Here is a 22,521-nt window from a genome sequence, read left to right as displayed (position 1 = left end):
ATTTTTCTGACGGTGAGTTTTTAATTTAGTGTTTGTTGGACTCTGCAACACTAATAGGCCTGGAGAAAAAGGACGCATATGAGAACGTCCCCTCTCCCGACGCACTGTGATGAGGAGGGTTGAGGACATTGCAGGAAATCTTTGGATCTACATGTGAACAGACATTCTCAGTGATGAAGTTCAACAAATCCAGATTTCAATGCACTTGTTCAAGCCAAAGCCAGACTGGATTTCTCTCACTGAACAAGTAAAATGAACTGAAAATGCATATCTTTACCATACTGCAAAACACCTTTTCAGTGTTATGTGAAGTTGAAAATAAAATGGAACTGTGATGTAATGTTTTTGTTTTTACTGTTTATTACTTCTATGGGAGTATTTTCCTGTTTGACCTACACCACAATTTCATATATTTATATAAATTTTGATAGAATATGCTTATTCTTCAGATTAATAGTAGCAGCTAATCAACACATATAATTTACTGCTTTTTACAATGGGAGATGATGAATATTGAGAAGAATTAAGTTCAAGTTATCGTTGGTTCGGCCCTCCAACACAGTTCAGGTTTCTCATGTGGCCCCTTGTAAAAATTAATTGCCCACCCCTGTTATACACTATACAATGGTAATACTCAGATTTGTGCGTACCTATAATGTAATTGTGTATATCATGGGAGCAAATATGACAATATGAAATTTATGGCTTCAACTAACTTGAAATGAAACAAATAAAATTGTTGCAGTTTAAATCTAGTCTCAGCATTTCGTCTAATTTTACAGTAACACTGTCCAGTTTCCAGTTTAAATATAAAGTGCTGTCATGCCCAAGTGACGCCCCATGGGATGGGTGTCAGACAACCCCCCAGTCTGTGGTGTGGTCGTCAGCCGCCGCCTGCAGCATGGACAGCGACGATGAACGTGTAGAAGAGGTTGTGGAAGGTAAGCAATGTCTTGCTATTATTTCACCGTAGTCGGCGAACAAAGCGTGATGCATTTTCTCTTCTTCGCTGCCGTTTTGAGATCGCGGTGTCACGTCGTAAATCTCCATGTGTCAGTCTGACAGTAGGCCCACTCGGTAAATCGAAACGCCGCGGTCTTTATTGGAGTAGGAAACCCGCCTGACGGGAAGTGCGTGCGGCCCGGGGGTTATCCGTCTCTCGCTGCCTGCTGGGGGTGTTTAGGGAGAACATTTAAACAAACGTGAGAGGTTGCATTTTGTTTTTCACACTGTGCTTCGCGTGTCGACGTATAGCAACGTTGTAACACGAAATTGGTGGCTAATGTTTCTCTGTATCGACGTGAGCGCGTAACACGACTAATTCATATTTCTTAATGAAAAGTAGTCTGTTGGTGAAAAATCTGGTATACGCGTGTTTTTAGCTTGAAAAGCGAACACTAAACTGGAGTGAACTTTTTTGTTGCTTCTTTTTTCCACATTGTTTTTAAATGATTTGTAAGGTCTTCTAGTATTCGGATGGCACCGACTGAAAACACATAAAATCAATCTTTTATATGAAAACAGTTCTTGGCTAACAAAAGTCCAGCCATTCCTGCCTGTCCCAAAAAAGACAATATCGATGTTGGCCTCAAGGGGGCGGTAAAAACACAGAATTTCACAATATCTCAGGCCACTCATATAAGAGGGGGCTTGTCTGTTTTGCCGCTGTTTTTGGTGCTTAACTGACAAACCGTGCTAGAAGGGCTTAAAGAAATCTTTTTTTAGAGTAGTATCTGGACATGCTTGTAATTCCTCCAAATTAATAAATAAATAGTAAAGCTGCACTAATCTGTATTTGTATATTAAAGCATCATTAACTAACTTCTCTCTCTAATATTCGACCGCTAAGGGTGAAGTGAGAGTCAAAACAAACTCCAGCGGTATCCCTACATTTAAGGTTTCACTTGAATATCCATAACTGCATTTCAGATGTCTAAAATGACATTTTGAGTAGTTTAAATTACAATGTGACTAGTCATGATGAATTCAAGATATCTATAGTTGTATCCTGACCACTGTTAGGGATTTTTAGTCAGATAGAAATTGGATAGATACTTTATGTATTAGAAATGTTTATTGGAGATAGGATGTCTAGTTAGACTGTTAAATGCTTAGTCATGCTTATGAGTTTCTACAGGGTACATCTGGTCAAGGATAACTAGAGAGAAGAGTTGATGACTGTCAGCAGACAGGGTGTTTAATATTATTATTACGACGTGTATAACTGTAGCCTTAGCCATAATATGTTCTTATGTTTAAGTCACGACATGTTACTAGAGGTCGTGAGAATGTTTTTAGCTACACACCACTTAACCAACAGACACACACAGTTTTGACTACTGCTATGACCAGCTGCAAAGCTGGCAACAGAGACGTCGCACTTGACGTTTCTGTGTAGTATGGGGCTAGCCCAACCGAGGGGATATAATGTATAGGCCTGGTTTGGTTCAGGGTCTTTCATCTTTCAGCTGCCTGCGTGCATGTTGGAGGGTGCAAGATGCCTGAGCGTGTAATGTTAATTTTTACCTGTGTTCATGGAATAAATCAGCACTGTTTTGTAGTTACTTGGACTGTCTCGTCTCTCAAGAGTCCGTATGGTAAAAAGTACAACACCAGTAAGAATGACAATTTTAGATATCTACAATTACATTTTGACTAGTCACAGCTCCTTTTTGGAATGCTGAAATGAGTCACTGACATCAGATAGCTGCAATTCATTTTTGACAAGACAAAATCTGAATTAAAGATATCTGCAGTTACATTCTGACTAGTAAGAATTCCTCCTAAGGGGAATCCAAATATATGGTATTCCAAATTACATTTGAAAAACCATCAAAGTGGGTGTTTTCCTGTATAATACTGTCAGTCTACGAGTGTCATGAGAGATATTACAGAAAAAGAATTATTCTGAGTCAGCTGTGATCACTAGACCTAACTCTGCTCTGTATTTGTATATTAAAGCATCATTAACTAACTTCAGGTCCACTGGATGACGACAATCAGCCACATGGTTTCTGCACAGTGACCTACTCATCCAGTGATCGCTTTGAGGGACACTTCATCAATGGAGAGAAGAATGGCAAGGGCAAGTTCTTCTTCTTTGATGGAAGGTACTGTAGAAAGAAATGTGCACCATTCTTGATTTTTATGTTTATTAGAGTGGTGCAATTTCAGTAAACTAAAGTGGACTAAAAGTAGTGACTATATTCATAAAACGTGCAGAATGCAGAGTGTTAGGAGCACTGACAAGAGAAGGACCTGAGACATCTGACTGTCAGCTTTACATGCCTAATGAGGAAAGTGGACGACCTGCAGTTACAGGTGTCGCTAATAATGTACGAGTCCTTAACAACATGTATATCAAAGCAGCAGCTGAAGCACAGTGGAGAGTTGGGTTTCCCCAAGACATCAGAGCCAACGGGTGTAGATCAGATCACAGACTCCTGCCAGGAGAAAAGATAAAGCAGAGTGCACTTATTGGCTCTTGAAGTGATATGAAAGGCAGCCAGACTCGACCGCTGCAGTAGTATGGTGTGTGCTGAGTGAACTGTAATGGTCTGCTGGTATCATGCTAAAACCACACTCACACCTACACAGTGACCCAAGCTCTGTCTGCCAGGTACTGAGCCCTGTTTGTGTGCTTTCTATAGAAAAGCCTAGGGAAGTTCAGGCACAGTGCATTTTACAAAGGAGGAGTGAGGAAGTAAATGAGACATACATTTGTGCCATGTGAATGGATTGTTATCTGAGGCTGAAGAATTAATGGTTAATGTAAAAAAAAAACTAGCAGCTGATTTACCTGTTGAGCTACAACACAAGTCTGTCCTCAAAGGCTATGTGTGTCTCTCATATGGGTTGGCACTTGTTTTTTCCTTGCTTCTTTGTGCCACCCATGTAAGATGCAATGGCAAAAATGTGAGGAAAACATAGGAGGAGAGGACTTGAGGAAACATGTTATTAAGAACATGACACGTCCTTTCCTTAGATCCTTCATCTGAAGCATCCAATCACCAACTGAGTTCTAATAAAAGGGCATGTCAAGTCATAAAAAGACTTCTCGCTCCTTAGAGCTGATATAACAGACTTGGAACATTCTTGGCTCTCTGTCAACCTAAATGACTTCTGGGTTGAGCAAGAGCCGAGGATGTCGGAACAATCATATAAGAGACTTAGGAAACACCATGGCCGCTTCAGGACTTTGACAGAGTTTTCATGAAGCCACTCCTGTGTTTTCTTTGCTTCGGGACATTGTCTTGTTGAAATGTAAACCTGCCAGCCTGAGATCCTGAGCACTCTGAAGAAGGTTTTCCCTCAGAATTGCTTTATATTTATCTGCATCCATCCTTCCCTCTATTCTGACTCTGAGTCCCATCCACAGAAAAACCTCCCCACAGCCTGATGCTGCCACTACCACTGTGTTTGACTGTAGGGATGGTTATTTCATGCAGCTCTAACTCAACCACTCTCACCTCTGCATGCTCAGAACATTTAGTGCAGATGGCCATTTACTGAGAAAAAGCACAAATGCAAAGGTCAGTCTTAAAAATTAACATTAGCTCATTCAGTTGAAAATCTTGAGAATTGATTTTTCTCTTAAGCTTTGCTTATACTGTATGGACACTGATAATTTAATTTTAATCCAATAAAGGTTATTCCTACACTACTGAATTTGATCTGACTGTGTTTGTCTTGAGGTGATTAAACTTAATTCTCAATGCCGCTGTCATCTTCCTTACCCTGCCACAGCACCCTGGAGGGTTTCTATGTAGATGATGCTTTACAGGGCCAGGGGCTGTATACATATGAAGATGGTGGTGTCCTCCATGGGACATATGTGGATGGCGAGCTCAATGGGCCCGCTCAGGAGCTTGATGGAGAGGGCCGCCTGGTGTTCAAGGGCCAGTACAAAGACAACAACCGTTGTGGGGAGTGCTGGGTCTACTACCCTGTGAGTCAGCTGAGTGCTCGCTATACACTAGCTGCAGTCGCATGTGGGGAAAATTCACTTGGTTACACAGGACAAGCACTTCTGAGGCCATGTATATTACCATTAGGAGTTCTGTGTGGCACTAAATGTTCTTGAATGGCAGCTCTTCAAAAGTAAATGAATGCTTTTCATTGACTATGTATTGTGCATGTGGGTGTGTACTGTGGTGTGTCTAGGATGGGGGCTGCGTGTTTGGGATGGTGAATGAGGATGGGGAAATGACCGGTAAATCTGTAGTGTACATCTACCCTGACGGTCACACGGCTCTTTTTGGAAGCTTTGTGGATGGGGAGCTGATCGAGGCTCGCCTCGCCACCCTGATCTCCAGCGGGAGTGGAAGGCCACGCTTTGAAATCTCACCCAGCAGTAAGTACTAATGTCATCTCCTGTCAGTGCTCATTATAGGTGATGTTTTGGATGATCATTGCTAGTTATTGGATCTATTCAGCATTGTCCCCTTCTTTTTTAAAGACATGAATCTTGTAAAGTCTTGACATCATTCTGTAGAATGCACTCGTATCTAAAAAGAGGCCTACTTGTTTTGTTTGGAGGCTGCAGACTTTTCACAAGGCATGGAACAGCAAACTTTACCCTTTAGAATTCATGTAATAATTAGATGCTTAGATTTAATGATGAACACTGTTATTCTAAAGATAACCTTTTCCCTTAGTCAGTCCAGGAAGTTCCAAGAAATGTTGTGGCTAAAATACAAGTGTGAAAATTATGCTTGACTCAAAGCCAATCAGGAGTTATTCGTTTGAATATCCAAATCATAAATGCATTAGCTTTGTAGTCTGCACTGTTAAAGAATTTAACTTGAGCAGCTTAAGGTTTGATGTACAACTAGAATTATCGCTTCATGGTTCTATGCCTCCGCCAACCAGTCAAATTCATGGGAATGGGACAAAAGTGAGGTCAGTGACCCTGACCTTTGACCAAAATATAATCAATTCATCCTTAAGTCCAAGTGGACCATTGGTTGGTTGGATAACCTGAAACATAATGCCTCCGATTGTGACTATCGCTAGTGCAGAGGCATAAAAATAGATAGAAATAGAATCTCATAGTGTACTACCATATTATATTGACACCATATTTTTAAGTCACACACTTTCATTAAACAATAAAGGACTATGTCTGTAATCACCCCACTAAAACCACTTTTACTATTCACTTTATTTATTTTAGCATCTGTAGTATGAAATTCTGGTGCTAAAAATCCTACAATGTTTTTTCACCTATACTTAATGTGTAAAAGAATGTCATGTGACACAACACCAGGGGTGGGCAATTCTGGTCCTCGAGGGCCCCTGTCCTACCCACTGCTCAGGGTTGTGTGTGTTTGCTACAAGGGTTGGATTCACTTCTTTTCACTGAGATCAATGAAACATGGAATTTGACCAGGGGTCCTAAACTTGTGCGTGTAACTACATTCTGTCAACAGTGATGACCAGGGTGTTGATGTGTTGTTTTAGTCACACTGAAACCATCAAACTGGAAACTGTGTGTGCTGCAGTTCCAGTTTCAGCTCGGCATTTATGGGAATAAGTGAATAGTAACGTGACATACTGTGTTTTTAAGGTCCTGTGTACTTGTACGACAAGTCCACATCCACCTGCATTGCCACCCAAACGTTGCTTCCTGACCCATACGAAAGCCAAAGGTGAGTCAGCTTTATACAATCTGTTATCCTGATAATTACCATGGAGATTACAATGGAACCAGTGCAGGGCTGTTTTTCAAACTGGCACCATATTGGTTTTGTGTGTCAGGGTTTTTGTGGCCGACTCTACGATTAAAGGAGCAGGACAGGGTCTGTTTGCCAAGGCAGATACTGAAACAAACACTGTGATGGCTTTTTACAACGGCGTTCGCATCACACACTCTGAGGTATGTCAGAGAGCAAGAGGGACTACTCTGCAGATGATTGGGGGTATGTGGAATGAATTTGGAAGAAGAAAAATCTAATTTGAATGTGTGTTTATACTGAGAGAAAACACCTGACCACCACAGCTTACATTAGTGAATGAATAATTCAAATAGCTAAAAGTAACTGGTTGAAATAGCAAAAAAGGATAAAAATATTAAAATTTATAGTTAAGTTATTGAAATATTTTGCTAAAGGTAGTGGGTAAATTTGCCTCTCTTTACATATTATTCTTGTAGCACGTATGCTAGCTAAACCATTGTGACTAACCAGTTTGTTTTCACGACCACGTGGATGTCTCAGGTGGACAGCAGAGACTGGGCACTTAACAGCAACACAATCTCACTGGACGAGGACACTGTGATCGATGTCCCTCAGCCATTTGACCAGACAGAGAGATACTGTGCCTCTTTGGGTCACAAGGCCAACCACTCCTTCACCCCAAACTGCACATATGACCCGTGAGTACAGGGACGCTCAGATGTTTTCAAAGTGAGATTCAAACATTTGACACTGAAAATTCATTCCTGACTTTGAAAACAGTAGTTAACAGAACAGTTTCTCCACAAGGTTCATGTAAAGCTGTTCCAGGGTTTCCTCAGTAGATGCCATGGAACTGTAAATGTTCAAAATCGACTTTTTGACCTAACTGAACTACAACTACCTAAAATATATTTCAATTATATTTCCATTGAAATGATTTAAGCAAATCAAACTAACTTCAGCACAAGGTTCACCAAAACAAATTTACATTTATTATAGTGGCCCAGTTGACTTTTTGTAGAGGTGTATATAGTGATTTTAAAGGCATACCCACAAACCACAAATAACACACTGCTGGACAGAGGCAGGTCTTCCCTGGTTGTTCATGCACATCTGAGAAAGAGATTATACATATCATTCTTTCTGTGTGCAAGCATGAGAGACAGAAAGCACTGCTTACCTTTGCAGAACTGCCTGATGGTAATGTGATTATTATCACAGGTGGGTCAGTGACACATCTCCTTTGAGTTCCCTGGAATACATATAGTAGACACTTAGTCACAGCACTGATCCTCCCCAGTACACATCTAGTGTTGATCACCATGAGTACAGGGAGGGCAGAGAACACAAATCAATACCTACAGACACATGGTACATACAGTATTCTATACTACATGCCGACTATAAGTATGAAAATACAAGTCAGTACAAAGCCAGAAAATAAAAATAGGAAAGAACATTTCCTTGAAGTTTTTAAGCATGAAAGGAAACAGATATTCAATGCAACTAATGCTTCCAGTTGACCCACCCACAGCACTTCTGCTTAAGGATTATGACAAGAGGATAGGACAGAAAAGAAGCAAAACGTAGTCTCCCAATACCTTTAATCTTTCTAAACTGAATTCATAGCCACCTTTCCTGCCAAATAAATGTGTTCACAACTGCATACAGTTTCTTCTGGTAGTCAGGTGGAGGAGCAAGAAGCAACACAGAAAAGAGTAAAAGTAGGCTTACTTGTGGAAGTATATTCATCCTGATGGCTGATAATACAACCTTATGGAAATGCAGTCTGTCTCTCACAATCCAATACAATGATTTTATAGCTTTCATGGGCTGTTAACATATAACAAAAGTGGTTCTAGCTGCAGGTTTAGATCCCTAAGGGGCATATGATCCTTAATATTGCATGGTATCAGTGTAAAGTTTAACCAGTCCAGCCTGATCTGCATTATGGTTTGTATCTAATTTAAAAGTTTTATTTTTGTGCAGGTTCATGCATCCTCGTTTTGGGCCAATCAAGTGCATCCGAACGTTGAGGCCTGTGCAGAAAGACGAGGAGCTAACTGTTGCCTACGGCTACGATCACGAGCCAACTGGGAAGAATGGCCCAGAGGCTCCTGACTGGTACAAGCAGGAGCTGGAGGTGTTCCAACAGAGACAGGCGACTCTCACTGGCCAATGAGAAAGCAGATTAATACCTCTGGACAATGATACGCCCCTGTACCTGTGTTACCAGCTTGCAAGACTCTTGGACCATTATGGCACATGATATCCCCTGCACCTGCAGCCCACAGCATAGATAGCTGAGAAGTTACAATGATGCTTATGGTATTCAAGTGGATTATTGCTCGAGTAATTCAGTATGCTTGGAGGCTTTGGAGATCCAGAGCCAAAGTAACTCAAGATCTATGCAAAAAACCAAGTGGTACTGAATGAGAAATGTCAGTAGCAGATTTTACCACTGTCCTCTTCATCACAATGATGTACATGCTCATGATTGGTACTTATACATTTAGGTTATAACAACAAATTACTACTGTTATATTTCATTTTCAGAAGCTGCAGTTTACTCAACAGGGCTTTCCTCAAGTTGTTGAGTTTAGCAGCACTATTTATTCCAAACACTGTTTATCTGGTATGATTAAACTGTGCAACAGTTTTAGGTGCTTTAGGTCTTTAGATTCTATCCCAAAGTCATTCTGCAGCATGACAATGGCCCTAAACACAGCTAGAGTCCTAAAGAAACATCTTCATCAGCAAGAAGAACAAGGAGTCCTGCATCAGGTGGTGCGGCCCCCACAGAGCCCTGATCTTAACATCACGGAGTCAGTCTGGGTTTAAATGAAGAGGCAGCCTAAGTAGACAGAGGAACTGTGGCAGGTTCTCCTAGATGCACTGAACAACCTCCCTGTTAAACACCTCGAAGAACTGTGCAAGAGGAGAGCTGGTGCTGTTTTAAAGGCACAGGGTGGTCGCAGTAAATATTGATGTGCTAAAGGCTTTTCTCTTAACTGCATTTTGTATGAAGGTTATTGGTTTAAAAAAGCTTCATTGCATTAATTCTGAAGGCTCCTTCACTTTGCTTTTGAGGCCTAAAACTTTTGCACGGCAACCTACTGTACATTTAAAAGGTGTAACTTCATAGGGCTAAAATGGGTGACGTACTGTATTTCCTGAGTTTTATAGAGATTATTCCTAACTTTAGGGAGAAATTAATGGAAGGCCTACCACCACAGGAAAGATTTGTCAGGTGTTTTCTAACCTAAACATGTGTTCATAAATTAAAAACTAAAGTCCAGGATGAAGAAAAACTGGTCCACATGCCTCATTTATAATGTGGTTGAAGATTTGAGATAGCACCAGTGGGGAAAATACTGGCAAGTATTTATTTAGTAAGGGTAGTGTTTCATCACCTGCATGAATTGAACTTTTGTAAATAATAATAGAATGGGAAACCAAATTTGAGTTTCAAAAGTGAGTTCCTGGGAAAACGTAGTTATACGGGCCTACTCTGGTATTTTATATAGGCCTACAGTACACATTGATTTGCAAGTATTTTAGTGTTTGAGAATCAGAGAGCTAATGATGTCTGAGAAGGATAAGACAGGACTATATTTAATGACTTCAATTTGGCTGCTGTTGAGTACCATTTATTTTTGGCACTGAATTTAAGAACGTTTTGACATCAATCATCAGTGCTATGTTTATAAACTATGCAAGCTATTTGCAGCTAAATTTCCAGAATGAACATCTTCAGGCAGGCATATGTTATGTTACCAGTTCTATGGGCCAATTGTACAACTAGATAGACAGATACTTTATTGATCCTGAGGGAAATTCAGGTATCTACTAGCAATAGCATTGCTTACCAAAATAACAGCAAAGTAAACAAATGTGTAAAAGTGTAAGACTAAAATACATAAGTAAATGTGCACGGGGTACCTGTGTACAATGCCAGTATGGGCAGGGTCGAACACTGTGCAAAGATAAAGACGAGGTTAAACAGTGCAGTAGTATAGTGTCATAGAAACGTGGGATCACATTATTATGGAGCTGAGTAGTGACATCACATGTCCATGTCCAAAAGTTAGACCAGACCATCTGCTTTGCTTTTGGAGGTGTTAACAGGGAGATGGTTAGTCTTGTACCGTACCACGAAGTCCTTCACCGGGCTCCTGTCCATCCCTGATACAGCCCGCAATTGCAGTGCCGTCAGAAAACCTCTGCATGTGCCATGATTCCGAGTTGTACTTGAAGTCTGTGGTGCACAAGATGAATAGGACAGGGGAGAGCGCTGTCCCCAGTGGTGCTTTTGTGTTGCTGACCACCGTCTTTGAGGTGCACCTGTCAGGATCTACATTTATAAGAGTGATTTAACTTGCGTCTGTTGAGAGAAACGCTGTTTTTCTAATCTTAGGTTAAGGTTCTGTAAATCGTAACGCAGGAGGAGAGGTGGGGCTTGCAGCCTGAGAGTCCAAACTCTGGGCATGAACGCGCCCTGTGTTTCCCTCCACCTGCTGCTGGTCAGTCAGGTTAATGGCTAAACTACCTACCAGGTGAAAGCAGCCTGAAACCCGGAACATATACGCCACGAATGGGCTGTGGAGTGAAAACGATTAGGCCTATATTTAAGTCTTTGTCTCAGTTGTCAAACTCTGCCTTCATGTTTTTTTACACCGAAATGTCAAAACGACACCGAGCGTCAAGTTAACGTGAGAGGTGACCCACGAGCTGAACGTCAGCCCTGACCGCGCAGAGGTGCGGGACTTTAATACGGGACTTTCCAGCGGATTATGCCCTACCCGGAATGGACCGGTATAGGTATCTTATTTTTAACCAGAAGAGGGTGCTCGGTCTCGGTATCCTGCAGGTAGCTTGTGCGGGTCTTTGCGTGGTCTGTGGGTTTATGGACGCTGTTTTCCGCAAGGATACCCCACTGAGTACCACCAGGACCCCGGTGTGGGGAGGACTGGTGAGTTGTTGTTTTTTTTTGTTTGTTTTGTTTTTTGAATTTACAGAATTCATTATCTTCATTTTGCTGTTTTTGTTAATACCTCATTCAGTCTAAACAAGAACAAATCCTGCCAAATTTCCAGAAGACTGATGGAGAGGGGGGGAGTAACATTGGCTCTTTCTGAGATAGTTTTTCTTGTACCAACCACCAGCGGATTCTAACTGAGCTGACCCGTTGTTTGTTTCATTTATTCTGACATGTTCACTTCCTGTTAGATCATGGCCTGTCCAGGTGTTTTGGCGCTGTTTGCCTCCCAGAGGAAAAACTCAGTACTGGTAAGTTTTTAAAGGCATTATTTGCCATATCCCAAAGTACCAGTTTAAGCTATGGCAGTGTTGTACATTATCTCAGCAGTGCTATGTATGGCACAGGCACATCCTACCTACAGTACCCAAACCCCAATTACAGAGGGAAGTGTTACCAGCAGACCCAAATCATTTGTGTATTTTGAACACTGGCCTCTGTCATGTTTTTTCAGACAAATATATTTCTGTTAGGAAAGGGGAAGGATGGTGTGACTCATCTCTACATAATATTTGGAAAATAAACCTAACAAACATAACATTTAAACATTCTTTATTTGGAATTGAATATTTCGTAATGAGTGTAATATATGAATTAGAAAGTGAGACACACACCTTCACTTGCCCTCTTACTCCCACACATACACACTGTATTATTGTCCTCTCCCTGTAGGTGAGTGTGATGGTGGCAGCAGCAGGGCTTTCCTGTGTGGCCATGCTGTTTATATCAGGCTATGCCTGTCTGACGCTGACATACGGGGAGGAGGATGAAGAGGTCTTTCACCATCATGACAGTCCTGAAGTGGTAACCACCATGCACCCACATACCTGCATATGTAGATGTACTATGACAAAAGATTTCTTTTTATGTTTTGTTTTTTGAAGTGTCGCCTTCTTCACAGCTGTAATTAATGGCACGAATAGCGGCTGCATTCGATTACATGGTGGTGTGCATGCTTGCTCACTGACCTTTCGAACGAGCCATAATATTGTAGAGCAGAAGTTTCGTAGACCCCCTGCAGATTGTGTAAATGATCTGTAATATAATCACACTGTATTCAGCTGCTCTGACTGATAAAAGTCACCATCAGCCACACATTTACTCTGTTAACAGAATAAACCTTTATTGTGCAAAAGCCAATTAACAAAATCTCTCCAATTCAACAAGAAATGATATGTTTCACTAAAACGTCATGTTGTTGATCCAACATCTAAACTGATCAGCTCTTAGATCAGTACGAGCCAGGCGTCTTCCATCATGCCCTGAGCTCTCTATTTTTGATTTCTCATCACATTCATTCCATTAATCAAATTGCACACTGCTTTGCAAGCTCAGACAAAAGGTCCGAGACCCTGTCAAACTACACAAGTCACCTCTGCTTAGTACAGAGTTGATCAGTAACAGTTTTATTGGTAACATAGTGCGCTATAGTGAAATTCTCTGTGTCTGTTCAGACATTTGTGCTTCATCGGATGGTGAAGGGGGCCAACGCCACCATACTGCTGACCTGCATCATCAGCCTGGCCCTCTCTTCTCTCATTGGCTTCCTGGGCTGTCGCAGCCTGCCCTGCTGTGGCTGCTATGATGCCAGAACTGGACTGGTAGGGAAGAATATGGTCACATTAATATGAATGGAACCAATCTTAAATGTTACTCATTCATGTATTGACCCTTCACTTAGCTAAGACTCTGTCACGCTCTCTATTGTCACATGCAACGTGTGGCTTACAGTGATAAGAGGAGCAGGTTTACAGGAAGACCTCTTAAACATTTCTTTTTTTGAAAAATGGGTCTTTGTGTTTCAACTGAAGGAAAGAAGAAAGCTCCTCTTTTGTAGCAACTGACAGTCAGTTCTCTTGTCTCATATGTAAACTGAAGAAAGAGTAGCAAGAATGTATTGCAGGGTATAGGATGTTAGCCCTGGTGATATATGCAAATCTGATCAGACAGATCCTGCTAACATGATGCTGTTCAGATGTTTCCTATACTTTTCTATGTTAAAAACCAACTTGGACAAGCAAATCAAAGGTTAGAATAGTAAATGATTGTTTTTATTTTCATACAGTATGTTTGACTTTTACAAGAGAAGAGGAATACATGTCCCCAAAATCCCACAAAAAGCAGGACAGAGATGCAAAGGTTACCCTGAAATCTGATGTTGTCACCCGGTACCAGCTTTCATGTGGTTCTGGATGGGGCTCTTTCTGACAATGCAACTCGACAAATTCACAGCGCTAGATAGTGATATGCTCCTTTGCTTTGGCAACAGTGCTATTTTAGCATTAGGCCAGCTACTCGTGGTAAGCTAGGACAAGACATTTGCACTGCGAAGGAGGCCAGAAGAGTCAGCTGCAGTCAGCTCACACAACGGAGTCCGAGAGCCCTCTATTTAGGATGTACTGTACAATATTGTAACATTACTGTCAGATAAGGATGATTCTGAGAACAAGCTGGTTTTTCTTCATAAATCATGCAGATATCCAAGGATGTGATGTTTCTTTTATCAGACCCATCTCATGTACAAGTCTGTGTGCCTGTATGTTGTAGGAGACACTCATTCCTCAGTGTGACCCTGGGGACACGGAGATGGTGTGTACCTGGCAAGGTAATTAGGTTTCAAACTCATCTTTGCTTCAGCTGCTGTTGGTATTAGGTGGGTTGGTGATGATGTAGCTGTTGCTCTCAGCAGTCAGTCTGTGATGCAATTCTCCTCTGTGTCCAGCAGGTGGTGATGACAGACTCTTCAACTCACCAGCTCAATCCTCTGACCCAGGCATTGTTGAAGAAGAGGAGGGACCCTCTAAACTGCCTCCATACAGCAGACTGACCTGACACACACTTCTCGTGACAGAAAGCTGTGCATGAACTACCTGCATGTTTCTTACTTTTTGTGGATGAACCGAATGGCTTGAAAAATGGAAACGTTATAGAGAGAACTTTTAGAGGCTCCTGATTAGACTGTGCCCTTTGTAGCCAAACCTTCTGAACTCATAAATCATGAGGCATTTTATGTGTATTCAGTAAATAAAACTTGACCAAATTGAGTTTCATCATCAAGTGATTTTGCAAAAAGAAACGACTCCACATTGTGACGTGTTCAGAGTAATTTATTGCAGGGTTGCACATGACAAAGCTATTGCAAGTGTCTCCCTTTTTCAGTTACCTCCAGTAGGTTTTTCCTTTGACTATTTGTAATATGAGATACATTAGCATTGTTTCTTGTTGATGGCTGTAGTGAACACAAAGTAAGGCAAACAAAATGATTAGGCCCAGTGTAACTACATATCAGGAGTATTCATCAATTACAAAAAAAAAAAAAACAGAACAGAAGCGGCAACCAAATATAAAAGAATACAAAAGGCCACGGAGATGCAGCTAGCACAGCCCGTCTTTTTGTGCATAGCTTCGGAACAGTGAGTCTGAAGAAAAGGCCATTTGGTTTGTTTGATTGCCTGGATCCTTCAAGAAGATGTTAATGTGATATGGGGGTGAAGGAGCCACAGGACCAGCTGTGGTCACAACAAACCTTTAAAACCACTAAGTTGTATACTTACATGGACACCGTACTGTGGTGCATCATGGCTTATGAAGAATTAATAACTGTTTTTATTATATGGTGGTGTTTGGGAGACATGCTGAATACTGTGTCACAAGCTTACATACAGAATAAGTAGTGGGAAGAGGCCAACATGTACATGTAGAGGTGCACACTCCAAAGCCATGAGAGGTAAGTGTTTTCACGGTCCAGCTGACACAGTACTATTCTTTACCACTCGGGCTATTTGGCAGCCTTTTTCTAACAGAAGAAGGAACACCCCATTGTGGAATTAGTAAAGTTTTATCTAACATGCAAGCACATTAAGACAGGCTTCCTTTGAATCCTGCATCATCAAGCTTACAGTAGACTCTTGGCACATCACTAGGTGCAACAATTAACAGGAAACCTGTTTGACAGATGTGCATTATGCATACATCTTGGGAGACCTGTGCTGACCCGAACTGTTACGTGACAATGTCACATGCAGCCTGTATGCAGAGTATTAGCACTAGTGGTGCATGCTAAAAAAAAACAAACAAAGGTACTGTCACTGAAAAACATGTATCTTCTGTGAAACCTGCAGTAACCGTTTTTTTTGTCCACTTGGTTGCAGTGAAAACAACGTTGACATATCACCTTTTACAGCCGATGTGAACTTGTTAGCAAACAGTTGCTTATTTCCATATCCAGGAGTGGAGTTTGCGTCCACCTGATACATCTAAGTCCGATATTCACTCTCTCTTTTAGCTCTGTTTTTGGTCTCTGCCAACTCCTGAGGGAAAGCCACCATCTCTTTAACTGCTAAATGCTCCAGTGGGTTCAACAGTTGTGTCTGTCTACTGTTTGCTGCTGAGCAGGTGTTCTGTGGCTTTTAGAGCCTTTTCTCTTAAAATAGCTGCTACCTTCTGCAGCCAAAAATGACACTTCAAGAGCATCAAGAGTGAACCAGAGTAGTAAAACTGTGATCTGACTACCACACTGTATTCAACTGTAAGGTAACATAAAACCAGTGATTGCTGTGCCACAAAAAAACAAACAACATCAAATGTACTTAATGTGAGTGGGTCACATCACTGCTAATAACTGATCTGCTCAGTAAGGTCGATACTCATCCCTCTGAACTGTGCTCATCTGCTGCGCTGGTGTGCCATACAGCAGTTCAGACCCTTGAACATCATGAGCTGAAAAGAAGAAAACAGTTTTAACATATCTGGCTCCACTGCAAACCCCTAACCGCCTTACAGTGTCTGTGAAATGTCCTGTAATCTTAAAGGGACATGAACTAGTCCTGAGAAATGGTTGCATTGGTCTAAGTGTTCTCTACTGTCCAGTAGGGCTGAGAAGAAGAGCAGTGCACTAGCTGTCTGTTTGTTGGTGCGGCTGTAAAAGTGACATTTTATTTCTCGAATGTGGACCTACCCTGGGCCACCCCACACTAACTACATGGACCCGACCTGAATGGACCACAGACTCAAGCCTGGATTACCAGCTGGGCAAAACAGGTTGGCGGTAACTTGATTCATCTATTTGGAAACATGAAGTACTAGAAGACAATGTCCACTTACAAGATATGGGCTTTAAGGTGGGTCCTGCTTCAGCAGTGTGGTCATACAGTACACCGATATGATAATACAAATCAGAGAAAACAGGAGGCAAGGTGGGCTAAAAGAACCCCAACAACTCATTTTTGGACCCCAGTCAGACCATGCACTGACTATCTAGAACTCATATAGCCTGCCCTGTGTGACCTTTCCACGTTAACTCTTCTACTATCCTAAAAATGGATGGACCAACCAAGCGGAAACCTCTGAGGCTGAGAAATGAAGCCAGTGTAGCAGTGCCAAAACCTGCAGTCCCTCGAACGGTGTCTTGAGACTGGCTCCAGAAGGGAGTCAATCACCATAGATTCTCATGTTAAAATGGCCGACTTTACAGCAGAAATAAACATGTTTACAGTCTCTTTAGCTGATTTATCTTCCATGAACCTCCCGTTTAAATTATACTGAGACTAAATAGGTGGCTGGCCGGCTCTGCTCACCCTCCTCCTCTTTGCCCATTTTTAAACTGGTCGTAGCAGGCAGAGTGAAGCTCAAGTCTGGCCACCGATATGGCGATGGGTTTGTCCAGTTTCTATATACAGCCAATGGGACCAACAAGCAGTAAGATGTTTATAACTGTGTTTACAATTACGTACATTATACCAAATAACTAATGCTTAAGTGTGAAAACTCCACACATGATGACTTCAGTCAATCTACCACTCTTTTTCTTAAGTAAAACTAAATTTTACCACCAGTGTTTTTTCTCAACCAAGTGCAGTATTTCAGTGAGCTGGGTCCATAACAAATAGAACACTCCATGGCCTCTCTGGAAGGATCTGTTTTACACAAGCAAGGTTTTCGATCTTTGGATTCAAAGGATTTAAAGTTTACAAGAAAACTCCACAGGGTGTCTTTAATAAAGCGGCTGATTTGAAACTAAATCAACTCCAACCACATGCAGAGGACCACATACTGTGTATAGCAAGAACCAGAAGGGGCTGGACCAAATAACACCTCTCAATATAATGCAGTCAGTACATCAGCATGCATCTGCATCAGCTTGTACTGTAAACCTGGATGATGCTGGTTGTCTCTGGCCTTGTTTTTGCTATTACATTACAATGAAAGCTATTTGGGTCACAGTTTCCACAAGAGGTCAAAACATCTCAGTAACCTGCTGAAAACTACTCATTTCTGAATGCCACGCTGTCTCCACGTTTTCTGTTGCTGCAGAACACATGCGATCACTGACTGAAAGCTCAGTGGGGCAGGGTCAGGACATGAATTATCAGAGGAGAACTGATTCAGGGTCACATGTTTGACTACCTGTTCTGGATCATTATCATGAACCAACAGAGGATTCTGGCATTCCAATACAACAAACCTAGTGTGAATACTACACAAGACCATTTAGTCATTTATAAGGTTAAGCACAAGCATTGGAAAAATGTTCCCTCTTCTAATGGAGACACTCATTTATGTGTTGTGTTCTGTGAAGCCATTTTGCACGATGCGTTCTTTCCAGACCCTCCATCTTCAGTGTCAACAGCCGTGTACGACCTCAGGCTCAAGCTGTCTCCCTTCTTCCCTCCCTCAGCAGCTGCTGCAGCCCCATCCCCTGGTTCCATCCCCCCCGTTATTCACCCCCCTGTTCAGGTTAATGGTGCCCCCTGATCCCCCAGGTGGCTGGCTCAAAACCAGAGGCTTCTGAGACTTCAGCTTGTGAGCCACTGTCATAAAAATAGCCTCAACATGGTCACTATTTCCACCGCCACAGCTTCCATCTCCTTGGCTGTTTGGGTTTTTCGCAGATGTCTCAAACAGGGGCATGGAGTGGGCATCTGCAAACTGCTGTGCCACATCGGTGCCCACTTGGATGGAGTCCTGAAGGTCACACTTGTTTCCAACTAGGATCCTGGGTACCTCTGTGCCCAGCGCGTGCTGCTTGCACTCCTCAATCCAGGCAGGGAGGCTGCGGAAGCTGGCGGCATTAGTGACGTCATAGACAAAGACAACAGCGTGCACGTTGCGATAGTAGTGCTGCACCATGGACTTCCTGAAGCGCTCCTGGCCTGCAGTGTCCCACAGCTGGATCTGTGGAGGACAAACCGGTCAATTCTTTCATTCTACCAACAAGTATTGTATAAACCAAAGGCTGATATACCTTCTTCCTCTGTGCCACAGACTCCACTGCTGTCCAAAACCAGCGACTCATACAGTTGCACTGGGTGACAGCACGCTGTTTATTTTCTTTGATGTGGGATTTGTTTACAATAAGTAAATACATTATAATCTAAAACCTAAAACCTGTCATGCTCTCAGCATTTGCCTTTGGTGTGACTGTGTTCTCCCTATCTGAACGGGCCACAGGCACAGCATCTGCGTCTTGTTTGTATAATGTTTACAGAGGGGTTTTAACAGTGATGTGTTACTAGTACACACCTTGATTTTCTCGCCGTCGATCTCCACCAACCTCTCCCTGAAGTCCACCCCGATCGTGGCCTCGGTCTTCTCGGGGAACTTGCCGGCACAGAAGCGGTAGGTGAGGCAAGTCTTACCGACCCCCGAGTCCCCGATCACGATGATCTTGAAGATGCGGGTCCTCGGCGGCGGAAGAGTAGAGCTCGTCAGAGAGCCGGAGAATTCAAGCGATGACTCGATCTCCGCCATATCAGGCCGACAGGCTGGAGGATCGGCAGGGTGAGCTGTCTTCAGCAGCGGCTCCTACTGCTGCTGTATGACGAAGAGACGTCAGGAGAAGCCTTCACTGGTCTCAGTGCCTCCCTCTGACAAAACTCACAGATATATGTGAAAAATACTTAACATTTATCTGACCTTCAAATGCTGTTAGTACACATACAGCAGATTTATCTCAATAACGAGTAGCTACATCCCAGTAAACACTCGTGAAGCCACGTACGATGTTGTTTGCGAAGTCTCTTCTCGCGAGATGTGTTTCAGACAGCGTTCACTATCCCTAGTGTGTAAAGTCAGTAACTGAGCTGATTCTGCTGGCAAAAACCAAAAAACAAAAACGCACCCTGATTTCTCTCAGTAAAACATACAATCAGGAAACCACAAACATAAGTGGAGGGTCTTTTTTCAACTTCTTTATTTATCTGTTTGTTTTGTTCAGATATTAATCTGTGTACTGTCTATGATTTGTTGCTCAGTCCACTGAGGTTTTTGTAAACAGCTTTCACTGCCTTGTATGTGTCTAAATATGATGTTCATTAAATAAAATACGTGTGGGTCGGACTTCCGCTAATGCTAAAATAAGTCTTATTTGACTTCTTTGATGTTACCTAGACAAATGCAGCCTATATGCATTTAAAATCATATTTTATGAACAGGTAACGAGGTGGGTGGCAACTATGCAATATCAACGAGTTTTGATTGGCTATTTGACAGGAAACGAGGAGGGCAGACTCCCCTGGCATTTTGCTGGGATGCAAACATTGGGCACAATCGGTTTTACATTTTTGAACCCCAGGAATCACTCTTGTCTGATTAGCTGACAGATCATCTGTAAATATTCATTTAAATGCCAACATTTTTACATGGTTACATTGACATGATTGGATGAATGCAGCTCATTTATAGCTTACAGATGCTCATATTAAAAAAAAAACATACATAGTTAGGAACAAGACCACTCAGAGAGCTAACCCTAATTCATAAACAACATAAAGATACTTCACTTATTAATAATTGGCAGCTGACAACTTTACCAAACAACGATGATAAAATACTGGCATCAATCTTAGCTGATCAGCTGCATTTCGCATTATACAAAATAACTGATGAATCTCAGACTGGTTTTATGAAGAACCAAAAGATAAACAACAACATAAGGTTGGTGTTGGAGTTGGTAGACTACAGTGATCTCCTTGAAGAAATCCCTGTGATGTTAGTTTTAGACTTTCACAAGGCTTTTGACTGTGTCAGCCACCAATTCATTCTTGATACAATGGCTTTTATCAAATTTGGCACACTCTTTATCAATGCTTTTAAAATTTTATACCAGGGCAGTATTAGCTGCATTAAACTCTCACATGGAACCTCCTCAGGATTTGACATTCACAAAGATGTTAGACAAAGATGTCCAGTATCACCATATACTATATTCTTACTAGTGTCTCAGATTCTGTGTTCCCTAATTGTCAAAAGTAGGACTGAAGACATTATGTTCAACAGCAGGCGGCACAACGGCATGGTGTTGCCTCGCAGCAAGATGGTTCCGGGTTGGAGCCCCGGCTGACCTGATGCCTTTCTATGTGGAGTTTGCATGTTCTCCCTGTCCCTGTGTGGGTTCTCTCCAGGTACTCCACCTTCCTCCCACGGTTCAAACACATGCAGCTTAGGTTGACTGGAGACCCTAAATTGCCCGTAGAAGTGTGTGTGACTGTGTGTGGTTGTTTGTCTGTGATAGACTGGTGACCTGTCCAGGGTATACCCCGCCTCTCACGCAGTGTCAGCTGGAACTGGCTCCAGCCCTCCCTGTGACCCTATTCAGGAATAAGTGGTATAGATAATGGATGTTCACCAGCATTTTTTAAAAAATCACAAATGAAGTTAATAATGCCATCTCTGTCACAGGTGTCAGGCCTCTCACTGAACATTGGTACATGTGAAATCCTACCTTTAAAAATACTGACAGTTTGAATATGTGTGGTATACTAGTTAAAGCTTCCATAATATACCTTGGCATTAAGATTACCATAGATATTCAAGAAAGAAAAACAGTGAATAGGGATCCTATAGTTCAATCTGTAACAAATATCTTCATTGCATGGTCAACAAGAGATCTAAGTTAAGAGGTCGGGTTGTGTTAACTAAGGTGGAAGGTTTATCTAGGGCATGCTATGCTTTCTCCTCACTGGATATATCATCTTCAACATGCACTCTCCTAGATAAATTGCTTTACAATTTTATCTGGAGAAACAAAGCTTCACAAACTTAAAAAGGAAGTTATCTCCAGTTTCACTTTGGCTCTCCATTGTCATCTGTTTGATCAATCTAATTATTTTAGAGTTCCTGTTGGTTTTGGGGTGTCTGGGGAAATAATGTACTGAGGTGGTCAACAGGGGCCTATCAACAAGTTTTTGCCCCAGGACGTTTTCTAGAAGGTTAATCGGGCTTTGAGGTTGAGGTACTAAGTCATGAGAATGCTATGCAGCTGGTGACAAAAATGATTGCCTTCTTGTGTTTTAAATAGTTGTGAGTGATTTTATCATTTCTGTATTGCAGCACTGTACTAAATTTCCATGGACTAAGTTTGTCACTACTGCTTTCCTTTTACCTGTACTAAACATCCATGGATTAAGTTTGTCACTACTGCTTTCCTTTTACAACATTAGGGTTACATGGCAGTGAGTAAATATTGCACAATGCCATAGCAGTGCAGTGGTGTGTGTGTGGAGGAACAGCGGGGACTGACACAAGTGGAGTACATGTTCAGTCTGTTTGTGTCAAAGCCGAGTCTTTTTCTTTTAATTTCAGTTTCATGCCTGAGTTCCTGAAGTTGCTGGTCAGATGCATATAGAACAAAATGAGATTTTTATTCATATGAACATTGTGCAGATTGTTATTTTACCAGTACTTACACCATGTACGTCTGTCTGAAAATGACTGTTCGGTTGTTGTTTGAAGGGATGAATTCATTTGATATATGATTACTGCACTGAGCGTTCACTGGCCTGTTGGCACCTTTAAGCTTGATTTATA

The 22,521-nt window shown here is 41.9% G+C and overlaps 3 protein-coding genes and 1 long non-coding RNA gene across 8 annotated transcripts; 2 read left to right on the top strand and 2 right to left on the bottom strand.

Annotated features, from left to right (window-relative positions):
* The first annotated feature begins 734 nt into the window (after positions 1-734).
* setd7 (SET domain containing 7, histone lysine methyltransferase) lies at positions 735-10,005 on the top strand. 3 transcript variants are annotated; one of them, XM_020611239.1, is made up of 8 exons: positions 776-941; positions 2,981-3,110; positions 4,747-4,948; positions 5,164-5,353; positions 6,569-6,650; positions 6,760-6,877; positions 7,218-7,375; positions 8,667-10,005. In XM_020611239.1, the coding sequence occupies exons 1-8, from the start codon at positions 902-904 to the stop codon at positions 8,857-8,859; spliced, it is 1,113 nt and encodes a 370-aa protein (XP_020466895.1). In that variant the 5' UTR covers positions 776-901; the 3' UTR covers positions 8,860-10,005. The 3 variants fall into 3 exon arrangements, with proteins under 3 accessions (XP_020466898.1, XP_020466897.1, XP_020466895.1); XM_020611241.1 differs by lacking the exon at positions 8,667-10,005 and having other exon boundaries at positions 747-941; positions 6,760-6,920; positions 7,218-7,334; XM_020611242.1 differs by lacking the exons at positions 6,569-6,650; positions 6,760-6,877; positions 7,218-7,375; positions 8,667-10,005 and having other exon boundaries at positions 735-941; positions 5,142-5,285.
* LOC109966419 (uncharacterized) lies at positions 3,121-10,907 on the bottom strand. The gene is made up of 4 exons (XR_002275758.1): positions 10,831-10,907; positions 10,620-10,653; positions 7,858-7,929; positions 3,121-3,443 (listed from the first exon to the last, which is right to left on the bottom strand). It is a non-coding gene; the product is annotated as an uncharacterized LOC109966419 (long non-coding RNA).
* Positions 10,908-11,055: 148 nt separating this feature from the next.
* Positions 11,056-14,759, top strand: LOC109966418 (uncharacterized). Of its 3 annotated transcripts, none has more exons than XM_020611245.1 (6): positions 11,056-11,649; positions 11,907-11,966; positions 12,388-12,519; positions 13,170-13,316; positions 14,263-14,320; positions 14,441-14,759. In XM_020611245.1, the coding sequence occupies exons 1-6, from the start codon at positions 11,485-11,487 to the stop codon at positions 14,545-14,547; spliced, it is 669 nt and encodes a 222-aa protein (XP_020466901.1). In that variant the 5' UTR covers positions 11,056-11,484; the 3' UTR covers positions 14,548-14,759. The 3 variants fall into 3 exon arrangements, with proteins under 3 accessions (XP_020466901.1, XP_020466902.1, XP_020466900.1); XM_020611244.1 differs by having other exon boundaries at positions 11,061-11,649; positions 14,438-14,759; XM_020611246.1 differs by lacking the exon at positions 12,388-12,519 and having other exon boundaries at positions 14,438-14,759.
* A 47-nt stretch (positions 14,760-14,806) lies between these two features.
* On the bottom strand, positions 14,807-19,760 carry rab33ba (RAB33B, member RAS oncogene family a). The gene is made up of 2 exons (XM_020611243.1): positions 19,237-19,760; positions 14,807-18,888 (listed from the first exon to the last, which is right to left on the bottom strand). Exons 1-2 carry the CDS (start codon positions 19,462-19,464, stop codon positions 18,388-18,390), a joined length of 729 nt encoding a protein of 242 aa, XP_020466899.1. The 5' UTR covers positions 19,465-19,760; the 3' UTR covers positions 14,807-18,387.
* Positions 19,761-22,521: the final 2,761 nt, after the last annotated feature.

This window comes from Monopterus albus, unplaced genomic scaffold, assembly GCF_001952655.1.
Source record: "Monopterus albus unplaced genomic scaffold, M_albus_1.0 scaffold111.1, whole genome shotgun sequence".
Classification (NCBI taxonomy): domain Eukaryota; kingdom Metazoa; phylum Chordata; class Actinopteri; order Synbranchiformes; family Synbranchidae; genus Monopterus; species Monopterus albus.
The sequence above is the reverse complement of the archived record's forward strand: the minus strand, read 5'-3'. Positions and strand labels throughout refer to the sequence as shown.

Bases quoted from the DNA above. Each gene is read 5' to 3' on its own strand.
- setd7 (XM_020611239.1), top strand. From the start codon at position 902: ATGGACAGCGACGATGAACGTGTAGAAGAGGTTGTGGAAG. The intron at 942-2,980 runs GTAAGCAATGTC...AACTAACTTCAG, and splicing joins TGTAGAAGAGGTTGTGGAAG to GTCCACTGGATGACGACAAT. The intron at 6,878-7,217 runs GTATGTCAGAGA...TGGATGTCTCAG, and splicing joins TTCGCATCACACACTCTGAG to GTGGACAGCAGAGACTGGGC.
- LOC109966418 (XM_020611244.1), top strand. From the start codon at position 11,485: ATGGACCGGTATAGGTATCTTATTTTTAACCAGAAGAGGGTGCTCGGT. The intron at 13,317-14,262 runs GTAGGGAAGAAT...TGTATGTTGTAG, and splicing joins ATGATGCCAGAACTGGACTG to GAGACACTCATTCCTCAGTG. The intron at 14,321-14,437 runs GTAATTAGGTTT...CTCTGTGTCCAG, and splicing joins GATGGTGTGTACCTGGCAAG to CAGGTGGTGATGACAGACTC.
- rab33ba (XM_020611243.1), bottom strand. From the start codon at position 19,464: ATGGCGGAGATCGAGTCATCGCTTGAATTCTCCGGCTCTCTGACGAGC. The intron at 18,889-19,236 runs GTGTGTACTAGT...TGTCCTCCACAG, and splicing joins TCGACGGCGAGAAAATCAAG to ATCCAGCTGTGGGACACTGC.